This window comes from Motacilla alba, chromosome 3 (assembly GCF_015832195.1).
Source record: "Motacilla alba alba isolate MOTALB_02 chromosome 3, Motacilla_alba_V1.0_pri, whole genome shotgun sequence".
NCBI classification, from domain to species: domain Eukaryota; kingdom Metazoa; phylum Chordata; class Aves; order Passeriformes; family Motacillidae; genus Motacilla; species Motacilla alba.
Genome location: NC_052018.1, coordinates 91,199,214 through 91,217,537, shown reverse-complemented (window position 1 = coordinate 91,217,537; position 18,324 = coordinate 91,199,214). Strand labels below are relative to the sequence as shown.

At 40.2% G+C, this 18,324-nt stretch overlaps 1 protein-coding gene across 2 annotated transcripts in view; it reads left to right on the top strand.

The window, feature by feature from the left end:
- The window catches only part of KCNH1 (potassium voltage-gated channel subfamily H member 1), a 180,309-nt gene that overhangs the window by 65,757 nt on the left and 96,228 nt on the right, over positions 1 to 18,324 (top strand). For both annotated transcript variants that reach the window (XR_005256291.1, XM_038131516.1), the window contains exon 8: positions 17,435 to 17,634. Coding sequence is in view for 1 of the 2 variants with exons in the window: in XM_038131516.1 (XP_037987444.1) it covers positions 17,435 to 17,634 (200 nt within the window). In the remaining variant the exon portion in view is untranslated. The remainder of the gene's footprint in view (positions 1 to 17,434; positions 17,635 to 18,324) is intronic.

Genomic DNA, 18,324 nt, shown 5'->3' with positions numbered 1-18,324 from the left:
TAGCAAGTGACAGGATGAGAGGAAGTTGCACCAGATAAGATTTAGATTGGATATTAGTAAAAATTTCTTCATGGGAAGGATGGGAATAGAGTGCCCAGGGGAGTGGTGGAGTCACCATCCTGGAGGTATTTAAAAGATGTGGATGTGGCACTTGGGGGCAGAGTTTAGCGGTGAACATGGCAGTGCAGGGGTAGCAGTTGGACTTGAGTATCTTTAGGTCATTTCCAACCTCAACAATTTTATGATCATGTTCAATACAGCTTGATTGAACCCGTGTCTTCTCATTAGAATGGGAAAACAAACACAACCCAAAAACAAAGAGCTTTTTTTACTGATGGCTTTGATAATTCCGCAGGCTGATGATGTGCTTTGTGCTATTCCTTATATTCTGAGTCCTTCCTACTATTTATGATTTTACTGCTATTATCTGTCTGCTGTCATCATGATAGCATTAGAACAAAATGTAACAACATCTATAATTAGGGTTGTCTACACATTTTGTCTCTATTTTCCATTTGACTAATGTTTGTAACGTTCGAAATCTTTCAATTTTCAAGTTGAGAGAATCAAGGTCAGCCATTTCTGAGAGAGCAAGGGTGGTGATTATCCATTTAAAAAAAAAAAGATATTTTGATCTTCGTAGCAGGTATATAAGAACAGCAGGGCTGGATATTAAAATTTGACAGTGAGAGAATATTCGTAGTAGAGAATTCTTAGAAAAAACCCAAGTCTTCTTTTGAGAAAACTACCAACAATGTAAAGACACTTAATAGTGACCTACTGGAAAGTGTTGATTTCAAGATACACAAAATTATGCAGTTATTGAGATAGCCATATACATAGTTTTATGTCAGTGGAAGTGCTGAATAGACATGAAAATTATATGTATTGCCTTCTCTGGATGAAACCCAAGAGAATGAATCATGCAACAAGATGGGCGTGTGTAGGACCTGAAAGTCACTGCTCTGAGGACAAGCTAGGACATGCAGGCACCCTTTAACTGCCAGTGCCCACAGCCCAGCCCACACACACCCCCGTGCTGTGGGGAAGCACCCACTGCAAGAAGCAGTGTGGGCTGGGCCCCAGCTGTGGTAGCAGTAGCATCTGGTGAAGAAATGGTGCTGCTGGAGCCCAGGGCATGAGGGAGGCTTAGGAGCCCTGGGAAAAAGTGATGAGTGATGGACAGATTTTTAGTCAGTGGGTAGTATGTACCTACTGCATGAGCTAGGCTGGTCTTTGGCAGCTGTGCCTTTGTAAGCTTGCCTCAAACAGTACAGCTGTGGTTTTCTGCACGGGGAGGGGGGTTCTGTGCTTGACCTTGCCTGAGCTCTGCTGCTGTGCACAGGTGCTTTTTAGCACGTCTGGTTTTCAGCCAAGTGTGACTTTATTATAAAAGTAGGGGCTTTTTATGTTATTTTGTTTGCTGAGATCCTTAAAATCATCCTCCTTTGTGTCTTCTTTTTGGGAGTAAATTCTTTTCTGCTGTGTTTCACTCTGGTCCAGTGTGATACCACAGTGCTGTGTGTGCTTCATTTCAGGCACTGATTTTTAGATACTCGGGACTGGCCATAAGTGAGTTAACTGGTGATGCTAATTGGTGATTAACCTAATAATGACTTTGATTATGTTAATTAAACTCTTGTCCCAGACAGCAGCTGTTAAATCATTTGTCTTCAAGCTCTCTCTAAGCTGGGGTCCTTCTGAAACCTGCTGGTTTGCGTTTGCAGGGTTGAGTACTGAGTGTGTGATACCAACACAAGTGTCAGCACCAACACTGTACTCAGTTTTTTCCCTTTAATTTTAAACTTCCTCTTGTTAAAACCCTATGGTAAAAATTTCAATGTCATTGATCAACTTCTGTAGTGTGGTTCTCTGGAAGTTCTTCCAGGTGTAACTGTTCTCCAAGGTGATGGGAGAGAGTCTATGGTGCATGCTTATGCTAATCTGCCTTTTGGTGCATGTATGCACTTCATGGGATGCTTATGGATGCTGGATACACAGATCATGAGACAAAACCACAGCAGTGCACTAAGCATACAGCTGGGGAGGCTGGGCCAGGTTGTGGTTTTCCTGAAAGCCAAGAGAGAAGTGGGTCTTCTGTATGGATTGTTAGCTGACAGAAAACAGTGTAGAAATGAATACTTCAGCAAGAAAAGACTGTAACTGTGGTGGAGGGAGTTGTGTGGCAGCACTGATGCTGCTACACCTTTTCCAGAATAACTCAGAGCTTTTAAATTTGACTAAGTATGCAAATGTCTCAGACTGGCTTGTTCACAGCTTTGTAGCAATTGCAATAATTTCTGTGCTGCTTTTTTAGCAGGCTTTTGTCCAGTCAGAACAGTCTAAGAAACTGCAAATGCAATGAAAAGAGAAACTGGGCAGTTCCATGCAAATGTATATTATGTGGAAGCATAGATATTGCTGACACTGCCCTGGTACCATAGCTTGTAATGCTCCGGGAATGAGTACAAAGTACTAGTGCAGAAATTATGTTGTCTTAATGCTGGTTTATTGAAATTGGTGACAAACATGCACAGAAGGATGAATTTAGCTTTATGAGTGTGTAGAACTCGTATTTCCACTTGCAGAATATTTTAGACTGCCCCTGTTTTGTGGTTGTGGTCTTTTGGGGTATTCACAAGCTCCACGTTGTTTGGATTGTTTCAGCTGAGTATGCTCTGCAACTGGAAATATCAAACCTCAGGTCAGAAAGATTGCTTTTCAGAACTGAGGAACATTTTAAATTGATGGCACATTTACAGTGAATACCTTTCCAGAAGACTGAACAGCACCGAGCCTACAGAAGCCAGTTCCTTTAAACAATGCCTTATCCCTTGTGATTGCTGCGACGATTAAATAACTTCAGAGTTGAAAAAGTTTGAATGGCATTTGCCTTGAGCATTCTTGTGCAGTGCTTTTTTAATAAGCTCCCACACTGCCAGCTTGCAACTTTTAGTATTTGAAGCTTTCTTTGTGCTTCACTCTTATTGCAATGTTGATAAATTGGGTTTAAGACTTTTATTTGCAGTTGTCCTTTTTGTGTGCAGTGTGAAGCCATGCATTAAGGCAAGGAGGGGCTTTATGTTTGTTACTACGTAATTCTGTTCTAACTTGAATCTAGCTGGACGTCTAAATGGACTAGACTGTAAGTACAAGGGCAGAATAATACAGGAAAGATAAAAACTGTGGTAATGAACCCTCAAAGATTCCAAAGTATTTTTTAGGACTTAACAAAATATTTATACATTTTAATGAAACTGCTGTGACAAGACTCTACCACTATGCACTACTGTTGGAACTGCTAAAAGGACATCACTCCTATTCTAAGGCTGAGGAAGAGGAGACTGTATGAAGTACTGGCAGAGGCAGTCAGGACTGGCCATTAAATGCTGGAAATTTTCAGATCCCAGTGGTCATCATCTGGAAGGGAAAACATATTGTTAATGTGTGAGGTGAATAAAAAAGGTTGACCTTAAGAATCTTCTGCCTTTTGTGTGATATGTAAGTATGTCTTTTCCCCTCCAGCATTTGGATTAGGAATGTAAAAACACAGTCTGTTTTATTTTGGGTATCCTCATAGCAATTCCATTCAGAAATGGTTTTCTGAGCAATTTCCCTCCTTCCTGTGCCCTTCTCAAACAATACTAGTATGTGTGGGATGTGGTAGTCTTTAGAACTGTTCAGGATTTAACACCTCTACCTTGTCACTGATAGAAGAATAATGGCAAATGGGATAGATCTACAGAGGTGGGGAGGAAAAGTGGTTCAAAATGTTGGCAGCATGCTCAGAAGAACCACTATCTCCTCTCCTCCCAGCTGCAGAGCAGTGATCTCTGAATGGATGGGATGGATGCTGTCTCTGATGGCACACTGATGATGAGAACTTGGGCAAGTGAAAATGCTCTGAAGAGATTTGTGGCCGTGCAGAAGCTCTTGAAGCTCTTTTCTGTCAGTCTGCAGATTAACACAAAGGACTTCATCCCTCTCTTTCTCACCTTGCTTGTGACAATTTGTTTACTTGGACTTTGTATGAAGGATATTGTTAGGACCCAATGTTTTTGTCCTCTTTAGTCTCCTTTGCAATTATCTCTCTGGATTTCTTGTCTAGTGTTCCTTGGCTTGTTCTAAAGTGTTTTTGTTTTTTTTTTAATCTTTCTGGCTTGTTCCCTAACCTTTCATCATTGAAATAATGGTGAAAAGCAAATAAAAATCATAGAGTATTTGCTTTAAGATATAAAAATGGATGAATTTATATTCATTAGCCTCTAGCAAAGACAACATTCTCCCTGGAGTATTTGTTATCACTGGCACTGTATTCTTTTGGTCTGACTTGCTCAGGCTAAGGAGTCTTCCATGGCAGTCATGATGCTGATGCACTCCTATAACAAAGTTTTTTAGGGATGCAGGTAAGCCACAGCTCAGCCTTCTACTGCTGCATTTCACTTACTGATCCTGGCGAACGTGGTCCCAACTCAAACTGTTTCTTCATTAAGCAGGCTTTTGGTACATTTTCTTTTTACTGGAGAAATGGAGATTCAGCCAGAGACAGTGCTTTTCTTCTGGAATTTACCAAACATTCAGAGAGATTGGTGCTTGTAGCCCTCTTGAATTTGCAGAAGGTTCTGGATGCAGCAAACAGGTGTTCTTGCAAAAAAATTAAGCTGATGGGAAAAGAGCAAAGCAAAAGGTGGAAAAACCCTGTTGCTTGTCTCTTCAGGGCTGACAGTGTGGGGCTGGTGGATAAGGGAGAGGCTCTGAGCTGGCAGATTTGGGCCAAGTTCCCAGCTCTGTCACACACTCCTCTGTGGCCATATACAAACTGCTCCAGATCTCTGCTTTGCCTGTCTTGCCACTCTAAAATCTTCATGTCTTACTAGTGCAGAATGGCTTGCACTGTGCTCTGTACATGCCATACCATTGCGTGTCTGTTCCCTCCCTCTGCAGTGCTAATGAAGTGTCTTTTAGTCTTGGGCAGTATTGATATCAGTAAAGCCAAGCCTGTGCAGAAAACTGGGCATTTAAACCCTCTCTGTGCCTTTCTCACAAGTTCATTTATCAGCTGCTCCTTTGTGTTCTGTGTTCCTAATCTCATCTGCATTCCTTTTCTCCTCTTTCACCCCGTGCTTACATATTTAGGTTTGTATCCCTGTCCTTTCCCTTCTCCCCCTCCTCGGATCTGTGAAGAGACCCAATTCTCCTGACCATCTAATTTAACTTTGATTCCCTCCTAGTCATTAGGCTTCTCTATTGAGGCCAAAAAGGTCTGGCAACCTCTTTGATGCGTTTGCTAAGCTGTTGATTTAAATTTTGTGGGCTTTGTGATGCAGAGAGACTGCTAAATCACTGCTCCCATGACAGGTTTCTGAAAGGCTGGAGGAAGCCAGGGTATTGAATAGAAAATTGGATGAAGTAAGAGAAAACAGGAGGGTAGAACTTCTGGAAGGAAGCATGAAGAGTAATTATGGGCCAGGTAGATGACAGGAGTCTGACAGGGAGAAATCATTTTAAAGAAGAGTGTGAATGCATGTGTAGATGGAGAAAGGCAGGATAGAAAAAAGACAGAGGGACATTTGTCAGAAGGAGCTGAAACCATGGTGACTGGATTCTGAATGCTCAGCATCAGGGCTGATATTTAAGGACAACTTCAAGAGGTTCTGATCAAGAAAGTACAGCTGTGTGGTTTCTGGTAGATTATCTTATTAGAAAACCAATCCAAAACAACAATGAAACCTGTAAAAAAACAACCAGAAACAAACAAACCAACTCCAACAAACAAAACACCTAAAGAAATCCAAACCCAACATCGAGGCTGTGTACCATTCAAAGTATGTCAAGAGAGCTTGACAGAAAAATATTTTAATAGCCTGCTGCTCTTGTGCTGATTGATTACAGCAACAGCTCAAAGATAAGCATTCTGTCAAGAATCATTAATATCTGTCAGCCAGTAGTAGCTATGCAATATCAGAAATTCAAGCCGTTGAAAAGCATTCTATCCTTGCCTTGTGCTGAAAACCAGTAAATGAATATTCATGGTAGCACACACAGCTTACAAACAGTTCTTCACTTCACATAGCTTTCAAAAGATGAGCATGCAGGTTATTACCACAGTTTAGGTGTGAAAATAAGTTCCTGGTTTTTTTACTTCTTTATACTTTGACAACTTAAATTCCTGTAAATGACATGGAATATATTTACCACAATCGTTTGCCCAAATCTTACTATTCATCTCCAGTCTTACTATTCATATTCCAATGAGCTGTAAAATTTTCTTGTTGCCTTCATCAGTGGGAAAGAAGAATTTAAGATCTGGAAGATTTAAGATGCTACTTAGTTGATCCTGTACGTGGTAGAAAATTGAATTATAGAAGTTCTTCAGTGTTCTTCAGTGCTTAAACAAGGAAAAGACTTGTGACAACTGCAAAAACTCTTCTGGAAGTCCTCTGATGTTGTGAAAGTTCTCCCTGGTCTGTAAGAATTCTCAGGGCATGTGACCTTAGTGACTGCCCTGGGACTGCTGCAGGGTTAAGCTCATTCCAGCATTGTATCAGCAGACAGTGGGCATCTGGGGAGACTTTCTTTTTGGAATCCAAAGATCAGGATTTAAGTTCAGGAGGAGCCATTGCTCTTACATTGTGTACCCTATATCACAGTGATGAAAAGTTTTCGCTGAGGTTTGATTCCTGATAATGTGCTATGGTTTACTTATGCTGAGATTTTGGCTACTTTCACCAGTTGGTACAACTACCTTATTTCCTTGTGATTCCTATGCACATATGTGAAATCACTTCAATGAATCTTAGAAATTACTTTTCCTAGCGTCTTTTGGGAGTGCTAGGGTAGTAGGTGTCCTTGATCTACACCTACACCTTGATCACCACCAGTTGTGGCTGGTCAAGTAAAGCTTCTCTGAACAAGCCGGCCAAGAAAACACATTACTCACTTTTAGGCTTTGTCTTCTCTGAAAACAAAGAAGAGAGGTGAGAGAGTGGAGAGGTGAGAGCAGAGTCTGTGTTTATGTCCAGAGATATCTGCCTCCTCCATTCTAATCCATTATTTCATGGTTCAAAGGCTTCAAGGATATGGAAATACTGGGAACACACCCCTGCTGTATTTATGGAGATTGAAACAGTTCTACTAGTAAAAACTCTTTTCCTTTCCTTTCCTTTCTGTTTGATTCAAAATACTCAGTCACCTTTAGGTGAAGGAACTCTTCAGAAGAATGGAAGATCTGAGTTCAGGTCTCTGCTCCTGCACTGATATTTGAAACAGACCTGTTGTATTCCAGATATTCAGTGACTGCAGGACATTATACTTGTAGTATAACCTTCCCAATTGTTCTTCCCTAACCAAGGAAAAGCTTTTGCCTAACTATCGGATGAGGTTTGTAGCTGCAAATTACTGACAGAGATATTTCATTGCCTTTGAGAGTCCTCTGTACTTTCTGTTGGATGGCTTCAGCTTATTAGCGTCTGCAAATGCCATTCCTGGGTGCCTGGCAGGTACTGCACAAGCAGAACAGTTCTCTAAAAAGGTCCCAGTGGGATAGTAACACATCCTTACTTCTGGCTGTATATGTTTGTTTATGTGCAAATATATTTGCATTTTGTGGTGACTTGCTAACAAAGCACAAAATGGAGCTGCCTGATATCTTTTAGATGTCAGATGATTTCTGTCTAATATTTACTTTAAAAAGAATTTAGGCAGTATCTCTTACCCAATAGCATCTACCCCTGAATATCGTGATTATCCTTTTTAAAAGTGAGGTATGGAACTCTCAGCTGTATGCATGTTTACTGCTGCTTTTAGTCCTGCTGAGTTCTAATAAAATAGCAGACTCAGCCTGGAAGAAAATACTTTTAAGACTGGAGCCATAGGAAGAGAAATGAATACCTGTTTCAGAAAGTTAGGCTGTAACCCTCTTCACCACTCCAGAGGCAAGTATTCCTCTCACATGCAGTCATCCATGGTTTGTCATTAAAAACACAACAGTGGTTCCAGTTATTTTTTGGTAAGCCATCTGTGTCTTCTCTAGCCTGTCATTTCACTCATCAGTAAAGTAGGGTCCCCTTGAGAAGGCTCTGTCTATGAGTTATTCCCATGTCACATTCCTGTAAATACTGTGTGCACCTCTTGATTTTGGTCTGCAAGCTCACCTGTGATTAGTGTGTGGGAGGAGCATGACTCAGACCTAGTCATTCCAGTGACAATTATTCTTTAACCACCCCAAATTAGTCTTCATCAGTAAATGTCATCTTTGTCTCCAACCTCACTGGTTTACTCAACATCATTCCAAACTTCATTATTCTTATTTGTGTTATGAACAGTATTAAATCTTTGTAACTATTTAGTGATATCAGAAAAGGGGAGGTTTTGGACCACTTTAGGTTTGTTTGGGAAGTGTTTGAAAACACTGTGTAGAAAATAGTCACGTGACTTGTTTGCACTTGCTGCACCCAGAAGTAAAAGTTGTGCACGTGCAAGAAGGGATTGGCAGGTGGGTGATGAGCACCTTGCAGTCTGGCTGTGGTTATTGAAGTAACAACACCCCAGGGTGGCTTACCAAGGTTTTGTTGCATCAAAAGCTTCAGACTGAGCTGCAGAAAGGCAAAGCACACAAGTGCAGTGTAGTCCAATTAAGTGCACTAGGTGTAGGGACTTAATTTCACAGTAGAGGAGATCTGAACTGAGAATTAATTGTTGTCCTTATGTCCAGTATCCATTAATCCTGTCAGGTGCAGCCATGTCCTTAGCTCTTGCTGGCTGGTCTGTCACCTGAGCAGACCTGGCAGCTGCTGGGTGATTAGTATAGCCTCTCTGGTGTCTGGGCAGTGCAGAGGTCACTGCTGGTTTCACAGTGTGACTGCTTAGAGCAAAGTCAGCTTGAAGGGCCTGCTGAGTGTAAACCAGGTGAGTTATGGAAGACACAGGCTTCCAGGTGCCCACTTTCAGTTGTTTTCAGGGTTTTGTTTAACTAGTTTTGGGTTTGGGGACAATACAGTTAATCAAAAGAAGTGTCTTCTCTCTGGAGTCTGTGAGACAAGGGATATGCAATTTTTCCATCAGCTGTCTGGTTGAGGCCAGCACTCTACCACCCACCTTTGGTTCTCTTCAAAATGACACCAGAGTACCTCCATCCCACTCTGCTTTTATGTGGGGGTAATTTATAGGCATTAAAATTTTACCTTTTCTTTTGTTCTCGGAGAAGACAAAGCCTAAAAAAAGACTCCAGTGCTCTACTGCTACATAGACAGCAGAAGCTTTTGTAAGTCTTTGGATGAAAGTTAGGGGTTGAAGAGAAATGCATTGTCTTGGTTTTTCTCTGAACTGTGTCCTTAACTTTCACCACAGGCAGACATGCCCACACCTTGCAGTAGTGCTTAAAACACAGCTGAGTAGAGGTTTTAAGCCTAATGAGAAGTGAGATCACTGCAGTCTCAGGGGAAGCCTTGGGTCCTTCTTCCTTGTGGTTTCACTGGTCCTTTCAGATCTCAACATGATCAGCAAGAAATGCAGCTAGCTATGAACTTCCCTGGTGCTCTGGTGGGAGTAGAGAGAAGCCACCTGAATCCAATTATCATTTGGAACAAAGAATTACTCTAAATGTAAGATTCCTTAATTAAATGAGGTTGAAGCAATGACCAAAAGGAATCAGACAGGACAATTTTGCTTGAACTTTGCAAGTGACTTTAGCCATTAAACTCTTGTGTTGTATCACTGATGGGGGCAAATTTTGTCCAGAAATCTGTATGTGTAAGTGCTGGTTGGTGGTTTTGGTGTCCAAAATTCAGATCCAGTGCTGGATCTGGATCTCTCAAAGGCCGTGGATAGGTTATTGCAAAATGAGGCCCAATAGTTGCCAACAGGAACAAGCCTGAGGCAGCAGTGCAAAGCCCAACAGAACGTGTGGCAATGATGAAGGGAAAGGACCAGAAAGTTTGGATAACTGATGATCTCCTTGAGTGTCCTTAGATTTCCCTCCTGCAAGGTCACATAGAAAGGATCATACAAGTCACAGAGGGAATAGCGTGAACAGAGGAACACCAACAACTACGTAGGTAAGCAGTTTCACATGAGGAGAACTTTTCCTAATTGTGGCTTTTGATTTTTGTTTTTGTTCTCTTGTTTGTGTAGTTCTATTTCAGTAATAGATTTTACAATGAGAAGAGTTGGTGTTTAATTGGGGGAAACTATTTGAGCTAAGTTGAGAGTAGATAAAACTGAGCTTTGAAAGCAAAAGCTTTCATATGGGTGCAAATGAGTAAAAAATCTAGAAGCAGTATCAGGAGATTTAATTTTAACCAAGTAATTGAAAATGGCCATGCATTACCCTGCATAAACTGTAGAAGAAAAATGATGCCCTTAAATGGCTCAGTTGTCATTTAAATGGTGATCTGTTCATTAGTGCTGGGAAATGAAATGGAAATCCATTTCAATTTTCTAGACAATTTAAATTTTATTGTCCATAAAATTCTACAAAACAGTAAAACGGTGTCCTTTCTTACAAATTGCAGAGGATTTAATCAGATTTGGCATTTTATTAATTCTCATCATGGTAAAACCTGCTAGTGAATACATTGAGCTGTGTTCATCCTGTGTTGGTAAAAGTGTCCCACTGGGGAGCCTGCCCTGGTATGTTTGGAACAGAGATAGTTTTTGCAGCTGTTATCTGTTTGTACACTTACAAACCTCTTGGTAATCAAATTGGCACACTGAGCAAGATGGAGCATCTCTTTGATGATGCTCCATGTTTTGAGCATGTGTACTTCAGTGTTGCTCAAGACTAATCCCTTACGACATTCCTGAAGATGTTTTGATAAATATACTGCTCTTTACAGGAATTGTAGTTGCTGTAACTAGTTGTGAAAATGGGTACATTTTCTTGACATTCTGTTTTACCTTATCAGAGCTAAACCTATCTTGTGGGGAATAAAATTTAGTGAGGTGACTGGGAAGTGCCATTTTCTGTAGAATCTTCCTTTTTTTCTAGTCTTACCTTTGATTTATCATTATCACTATTTCAAATCTTGCCTGTTGATCTTGCTGTCCCATATTGTTATATTTTCTCTGAAATAAATTGATTCTGCAAGGAGTTTTTTTGTGGGCTGGTTGATTAAACTGTGCTAGTTCTTGGAAAGTCTTTTTGCTATCAAGGGTTAAGGCCTTAATTTCAATTAATGACTAGATATTACTGTTTATTGAGTCAGTCATAGCTTTCTGTCAGATTTAAGAATTTACCTGTAAGTTGAGGCAGAACATACATCTTCCTGTCTGGTTTATGATGCACTTTTGAATATAAAACTGCTACCCCCATTGGGACTCACTAGTCAGTGGAAGTGCTGGCCTTGCAGAGAAATGGATGCCTTTAGGAGGTAATCTAAGTAAGAAGAGTCAAGTGAACTCATTGGTCTGCAAGTACTGTTTGTTTATAGAATAAGAGTGTGCAACCCTGTTTCCATGAAAGTGAGAGATGCTCATGGTTAGGGATTTTGAAGTCTATCAGCTTGAAGTCTCACTGTATCCAGGATGCTCTTCTCTTTAATTCCTTTCAGCATTATGCTTCTATTGTCTTCTGTTGGTGTCCCTTTACAGCAGAAAGTTAGTATATGACCAGATTGTTACTCCTTAATTTCACAACCAAGAACACATCTAAGTCCTCACAGGCTACTTCTGACTTGTTGTGCATCTAAATATTTTAGTAATCTGCTTTTCTGCAAGCATATTGGCTGCAGTAGAGTCTGTGGCTGCCTTTGAATCTCCCTCTGGTGACTGTTGGCACCTTTCAGGATAAATACAATACTAAGCTGTAGCTGTCAAAACAGATGAGTGATGAGTTTTGTGAATCAGGATTCTTGACATTTTACTTGTTTGGACACTTCTCAATTTGCCAAAATCCAGATTTTACTGTGTCAATTAGTGGGACTATGTTAATTTAGTCAGGTGCTGCTGTGCAGGGAGGTAATAGCCACCATTCTTCCTTTATATGGATTGGCAGGAGGCTTCATCCTCTCTTTTCATAAGCAGGCTCTTGGATCCAAGAGTCCTTCATAGAGAGCAGGGTGGTGGCAGGGTGGTGTTGGCCCTTCACTGTCAGCTGGGAGAGAGCTGTTCACGTTGAAGAGCTTTCTCACAGGGCTGATGCTGAAGTTTGTTCTACTGGCTTGTACTCGCTGTGGCTCTGATGGCTCCTCTGATCAGTTTTGCTCTGTGTGCTTTTCCATGCTGTTTGTCTTAGCCCAAACATGCTGAAGACAAAAGCAAAACCTGTTAGAGAGTTGTGCTGTGCGTGTTGCTTGCCAGCCGAAACACCTGTGATTGCTGCTATCAGCTGTGTGGGTGCTTCCAGATCAAAATCTAAAAATAAAAAATAAAAAAAATGCTTTGAAGCATCCTAAGGGATGGTGGAGTTCAGCATCTTTGGAAGGTCTGGTAGTTCTGGTAGTTTGCCAACTTGCCTCTTAAACCGGTAAAATATAACTCATTGCAAATCAATGAGATAACAGGAGGTTATATGGCTGTGCTGCTGTAGTAGCAGACTGCTTTTATTTTGTAGAGTTAGGAAAGGGTATGGGAAGAGAAGCAGCTCCTGGTGTTTTTTCCATGGCTGTTCTTAACTTCCCTTTCTGCCCTTACACACTGCAGACAGACTATTTTAAGGTGCACAGATGTTTCTACTACTCTAGTCCTTGGTAGTTGCTTAAGTGGCTTCTTAGAGCAGCTGTTCCCTTGTTTATGTCTCTGACGTTCATTTCATTGCAGTTCTTGTTTTTTTTTTTTTGGTGATGGGAAGATGAAAAAACCCCATGTGCTGATGCTCTGTTGTTTAGCCTTTATCAGTTGTGTCATCACTTGTGTCCTACCCTTCTGCGGGGGAGACATTTCCATTGTAGCTGGAGCCCAGTGTTGTCCTTCTCTGCCCCAATTTTGCTGTCAGCAGGGTGATTTCACCAAATGTGATGATGACAGTGAGAAGATTTGCAGTAGGATTCAACTAAGAATTTAATAAAATTTGCCTGTGGTCTCTCATCTTTCATCCTAACAGTCAAGTGCTTGCGCCACATGGTTTGATGTGCATGTCCCTCATAGCCTATTCAGGCTTCCTGCTTTGCTCTTTGCCATTAAATTGATTTTCAGACTTGCTCAGTAGTGTGCCAGTTCTCTGATCTTTGCCATTGCTACTGCCTTGCTTCGGAGGTGCAAATTAGAAGCGGGTGGCACGAAAGAGGGAGGTGGAGCAGCGTATTGTTTCTGTCCAGAAGGACAGAGAGTTGTGGGAAGAGCAGGATTTAACAGTTATTGGGACAGCTAGGGGGAGAGCTCCTCTGGGAATTTACTTTCACTTGAACAAATGTATTTTTCCCAGGTTGAGAAATTCAGGAAGTGATGCACATGCTAGGACTAGCAATTGTAATTTGTTTTATAACAGGTGAAAATGTTCTGGGTATATATTGTGAAAAGTCATGAAGTGCAGAAAATTAATTGACCTATTAGATTTTGGCTAAGTTGTTCACATTTATTCTTTACTAGCTAAATGGAATTATATCTTTATACATTGTGTTAGTAAATAAACAAAAGGTAGATAAAAGATTACAAATATGAAACTTTATAACACAGAAAACTTCCTAAGAAGAAGCAAATTAAGCAGCTCTGGGTCTGTCTGTACTGTTCTAGAAGGTTGTGTAGATACTTGATGAGTACATCTCGCTTCAGAAGCTTTGATATCAGATTGCAAGACTACAAATAACAATTCTATCAAAACTAGCTTTGTAAACAATTCTTTAAGATACCTGTTCAGTTTGGTACTTGCTTGCATATTGTATTTAACAGTTCAGTGCTTGTCTTTTAACTGCATGCTCTCTACCCATAAGTAGACATAATTACCACTAATCAAGACCCCTAATCTCAAGCAATTATAAACTCTTACATTGTTCTAATTGCGCATTTGAAAATAATGTCATTTTCTCATACAATTATGAGATGATCCATACAATTAATTTCTGCTTTTCTTTTTATCTGATCAATGTTAATTTTGTGTGACCTCACAGTGTGTTATCTGAAAAATGCCTTTGAGACTTGCAGTTTTGTGGTTAATTTACGGTTGTGATTCATATTCGGTTAGAAGTGATATAGTGCAACAAATTTTCAAGGCTGTGCTTTCAGCCTTCTATGAACTGAAAAATTTGTTGTATATTAGGAACTTGGTGAAACAGAAGTGCAATTATCCATTTAAATCATCTACTATTTGCAAATGCAGGTGCTTGCTCTTTGATTAGTACTTAGGTTAGTGCAGTATGTAAAAGGGGTTTGTTTTGGTTTTTTAATTGTTAAATTGGAATGTACATGCAGACAGACTTTCTTGATCAGCTTTCTAGGCAGCAAAAATGAAGGCAGTACATTTTCAGAAAGTACTGGAAATCCTGGGGGCAAGATATAAGAGATTGTTCACTAGTTGATGTTGGTCTCACTTGTTGCTGTGTAGTTCTGCACACATTTTGTGTGCCAGGCCATTACGTGAGTGCATTTTGAACAAATCATCGTCAATCCGTTGATCCATCTCAGGAACTAAATGCAGCACTTACATCTGTAAATGGGGTAATTGTAAACCTCTCATTCTCACACAGAGAAATTCTTCCTGTTATAATTCTAAAATCAGACCCCAGATCTTTTACTGTGGTAGCTGAGACCTACACTGACTTGTATTTATTTCCCTAGTCTTACTTGTTACATCACTAAAAATAGCAGATGATTTGGTGACCTTTGCAACCTGTGTCTGACCTTCATGATTCACTTGTGGGTAATTTGCTGCTGCAATTATTATGGTCCTGTCTGTGATGTTCTTTAAACACTGGTTTAAATGGAGCTTCATAGACTGCAGTGTAAATGAGCAGCCATATTTTTGGGGACCACATGCTTTTCTTTATTGTAAGAAAAGAATGTTTACATCATGGGGTGAGTGCCCTATCATTTCTGAGGGATCTTGACATTCCTGGAGAAAAAATGCTGTAGATTTTGCTCTGTCATAAATAGCCCAACTTTCTTCCTTTAGTAGAGTGTGTGTTTCTGAAATCATTCTGGGGCTGCAGTCTACTGCAGTGGGTTCATTTCATTATTCCTTTGAAAGTAAGGAAAGGCACACAGCCAGCTACTTCTGTGCAGAAGAGTTCAAGGTTTAATATGCTAATGTATCTGCCCAATATTAGACTGGAAAAATGCTTGGCTTTGATGTGACTTTAATAGTAATAAAATGGTTGGCTAATGATAAATTAAGGATGTAAGTTTGAGAATTAAAAAAATTAATCTAGGCAGGAATAATTTTCCTTGCCAAGATAATTGTCATACTGGAACTGCAGTTTGCAGTGGAAATTGCTTGCTTTACAATAATCAAAATATACAATCAAACTTCTGGTATTTCTTTAGGCTTCACATTAAAGCTGGACATTAATGGGACAGAATGGGGACTCCATGTTACCTTTGCTGGCCTGGAGCTGTACGTGCCAAGGCACTGAACCCCCAGGTCTTGCTGTTTGCCAGAGAGCAAAGATAAAAATCTGCTTGCCATCCTCTCTCTAATTTGTCACCTATTCCAGTGCTGGGCTGGCTGCCTTGTGCTGCTGCAGTCTCCTGTAGGGTCATGTTTGCATCTGCATAACAGAGGGCAAACCAGGACTTACTCAGGGATGGGTAATGCTGTTGTAATACAAAAAATACTCATGGATTAAGGAGCTGTTATGGTAAATCTGTTTCGTAAAGCATTTTATCATTCTTCACTACTCATTGGACTGCCCAGTATGGTTTTGTTCAAGCACAAGTTTAGGTTAAACAGGAAAAACATATGTTTCTGGTTACTGTAATAATGCTCTCCACTCTCCTTTAAACGGAGTGTGCATATTTTTATACCTGTTTGTACAGAGGAGTAGGTGGAAAAAGGGAGAGCTATTCTCTACAGAAACTCATAAAAAGAAAAGTCATGCAGCATCAAGAAGAATTCTACAGAAAATCAGCAGTGTAAAGGCCTTGAGCAAACCTTAACTTAAATCACATCTCTTGATGATCAGGGCAAAGACACTCCCATAATTTTATTTTGCACAGTAGCAAAGGTTTTTGTTGGTCATAGAACCCTAGAGCATCTTAATTGGCTTAAGGATATCTGCCTGTAACACTCACCTGAATAAATAGCTGCATTCTCAAAGGAAGGAGTGGGATGATTTATTTTTTTTAATAGCTGGTGAGGGAGTAAATAAACAGCAAAAAGGGGTACTTCAGTAAAGGAAAATATAGGTTTTTTTTAAATATGGCTTCTCATTGACTTATTTTTAATTCAAGTGGAAGAGATATGATACTAACAATTTAGTGCTTGTTTTGGGGGGCAGGAAATGATTAAGAGGAAGAACTTACTCAGCAAGCCAGAGCACTTATGGGTGGTTATCATCACATCTGCAGTCTGACTGTTCCTCTCCCTCTACAGCCAACCTGTCACATATCACAGACCTGATTCAGGATATAGGAAAGCTCCCCTTGAGGCTTCTTGTCTCTCCATTTCATTCAGGGCTGGATTGGCTGGAAGAGCCTCAGTCCCAGCCTCTGCAAGCCATGAAACCTGGCTGCTGAGGCTGCCACCAGCCTGCTGTTCTGTCTTGGCCTTCAGCAGATGGATCTTCTCAAGTCCTGTGTGTTTTCATCTGCTTCTCTCCACGCTTGGAAACACTTCCTTTTTTTCTGCCTCGTGTTTATTCTTAAAGCCATCTTGATGAACCAGCTGGCTTCACAACTGTGTTGTGTGAAGTCAGGAGGGCTGTGCAAAGGTCTGCCTCTGAGGGCTCTAGCTCTTGCCTCAGGCCTTGCTGTTCTTTTGCCTGAAGAATGTAAAATGTAATTTGAGTTTTTATGTATTATTAAACTTATGTCTATAAATTACTGACCCATGGTAGCTGTTTATTACATATTCCATCTTCTGCTTTGATGCACTGCTGTTGTCACTCCGAGGTGGGTAAGGATGACTCAGCTTGCTGCTGTGATAATGCACTTAAAGCCTGGAAATCTGTCACTGATGGTATTTCAACACAGGTGCTATCAACCTGAGATGAAAAATTAAAGTATTTGCTGTCAAGCTATTTCTCTTAACATTCTTCTGTCTACTGATGTGGTTTTGTAAGGCTTTGGGTACTACCGAATTGTTTGATGGACAAAGTCAAACAGTTGGGTTTTAGGAGCCCTGTGATGCAGGACACGCTCTCATGAAAGTAGGTGGTGGTCCTCTACTTGCCGTGCTGAAGGTGACCTATAAAATGCTTGTGCTCATCAGGCCTTCCTAATAAAGCACCAATATTTGCATGCATTTTTATGACCTAGCATTTCCAGTCTTAAAGCCCAAGGGACCACCAACTGATCACCATGTCTTATCATGTATTTTCTCTGTGGTTTTTCTTCTTTTTCACAGCCCTTCTATATGCCACCATTTTTGGTAATGTGACAACCATATTTCAGCAAATGTACGCTAACACGAACAGATACCATGAAATGCTGAACAGCGTCAGGGACTTTTTAAAGCTCTACCAGGTCCCCAAAGGACTGAGTGAACGTGTGATGGATTACATTGTTTCCACCTGGTCAATGTCCCGAGGAATAGATACTGAAAAGGTAAGTAAATTAAACTGCAAGGAAAGAAGTCACATCCTGAAAGTAGTCCATTAAAATAAACAGGAGGTACTGTCTTAGTAAAGGAGACAAATATTCTTTAAATAGTTCTAAGCAGCAGCTTCCCTTAATTTTTAACTTTCAAATACAGCATTTTAGCTATTCTGTCATACTGACATACGATAGTGGTAAAAGTATGTATGTTTTGCTAGTGAAATGGTATGAAATAGTATAAAAATTATAAAGAGAAAAGCTCATTTTACAATAAATAAAGGTGATAAGTAAATAACAAGTTCCAGATTGTAACACAACCTCACAGCTTTTCCAAATGAGTTTTTTTTGGCAATATTTCTTGTGAGATTGCTTGAAGCTGTGGGCCTGAAAACAAGGTAATTTTTTTTGTTGTTGTTGGAGAATTTGAATGTAATATTCTGTGTGCAGGTTAAAGATATTAATGAAAACTGGAAGTATTTAATAATGTATTGCTTGAAATCTGCCTTGTGTAAGCCAAGTGTTATCATTCTGATTCATTGAATAGATGAATAAATTCCCATCGTGTCTTTTAAAATAACAGATGGCCTTTCACCAGAACAAACGTACAAATGTAACTCCTTGTTGCTTTCATAATAGTTGTCAACTTTTGTAGAGATAGGCAATTTTTCTTCTGCTTGTAAAGAGATGTGATTTGTGGGG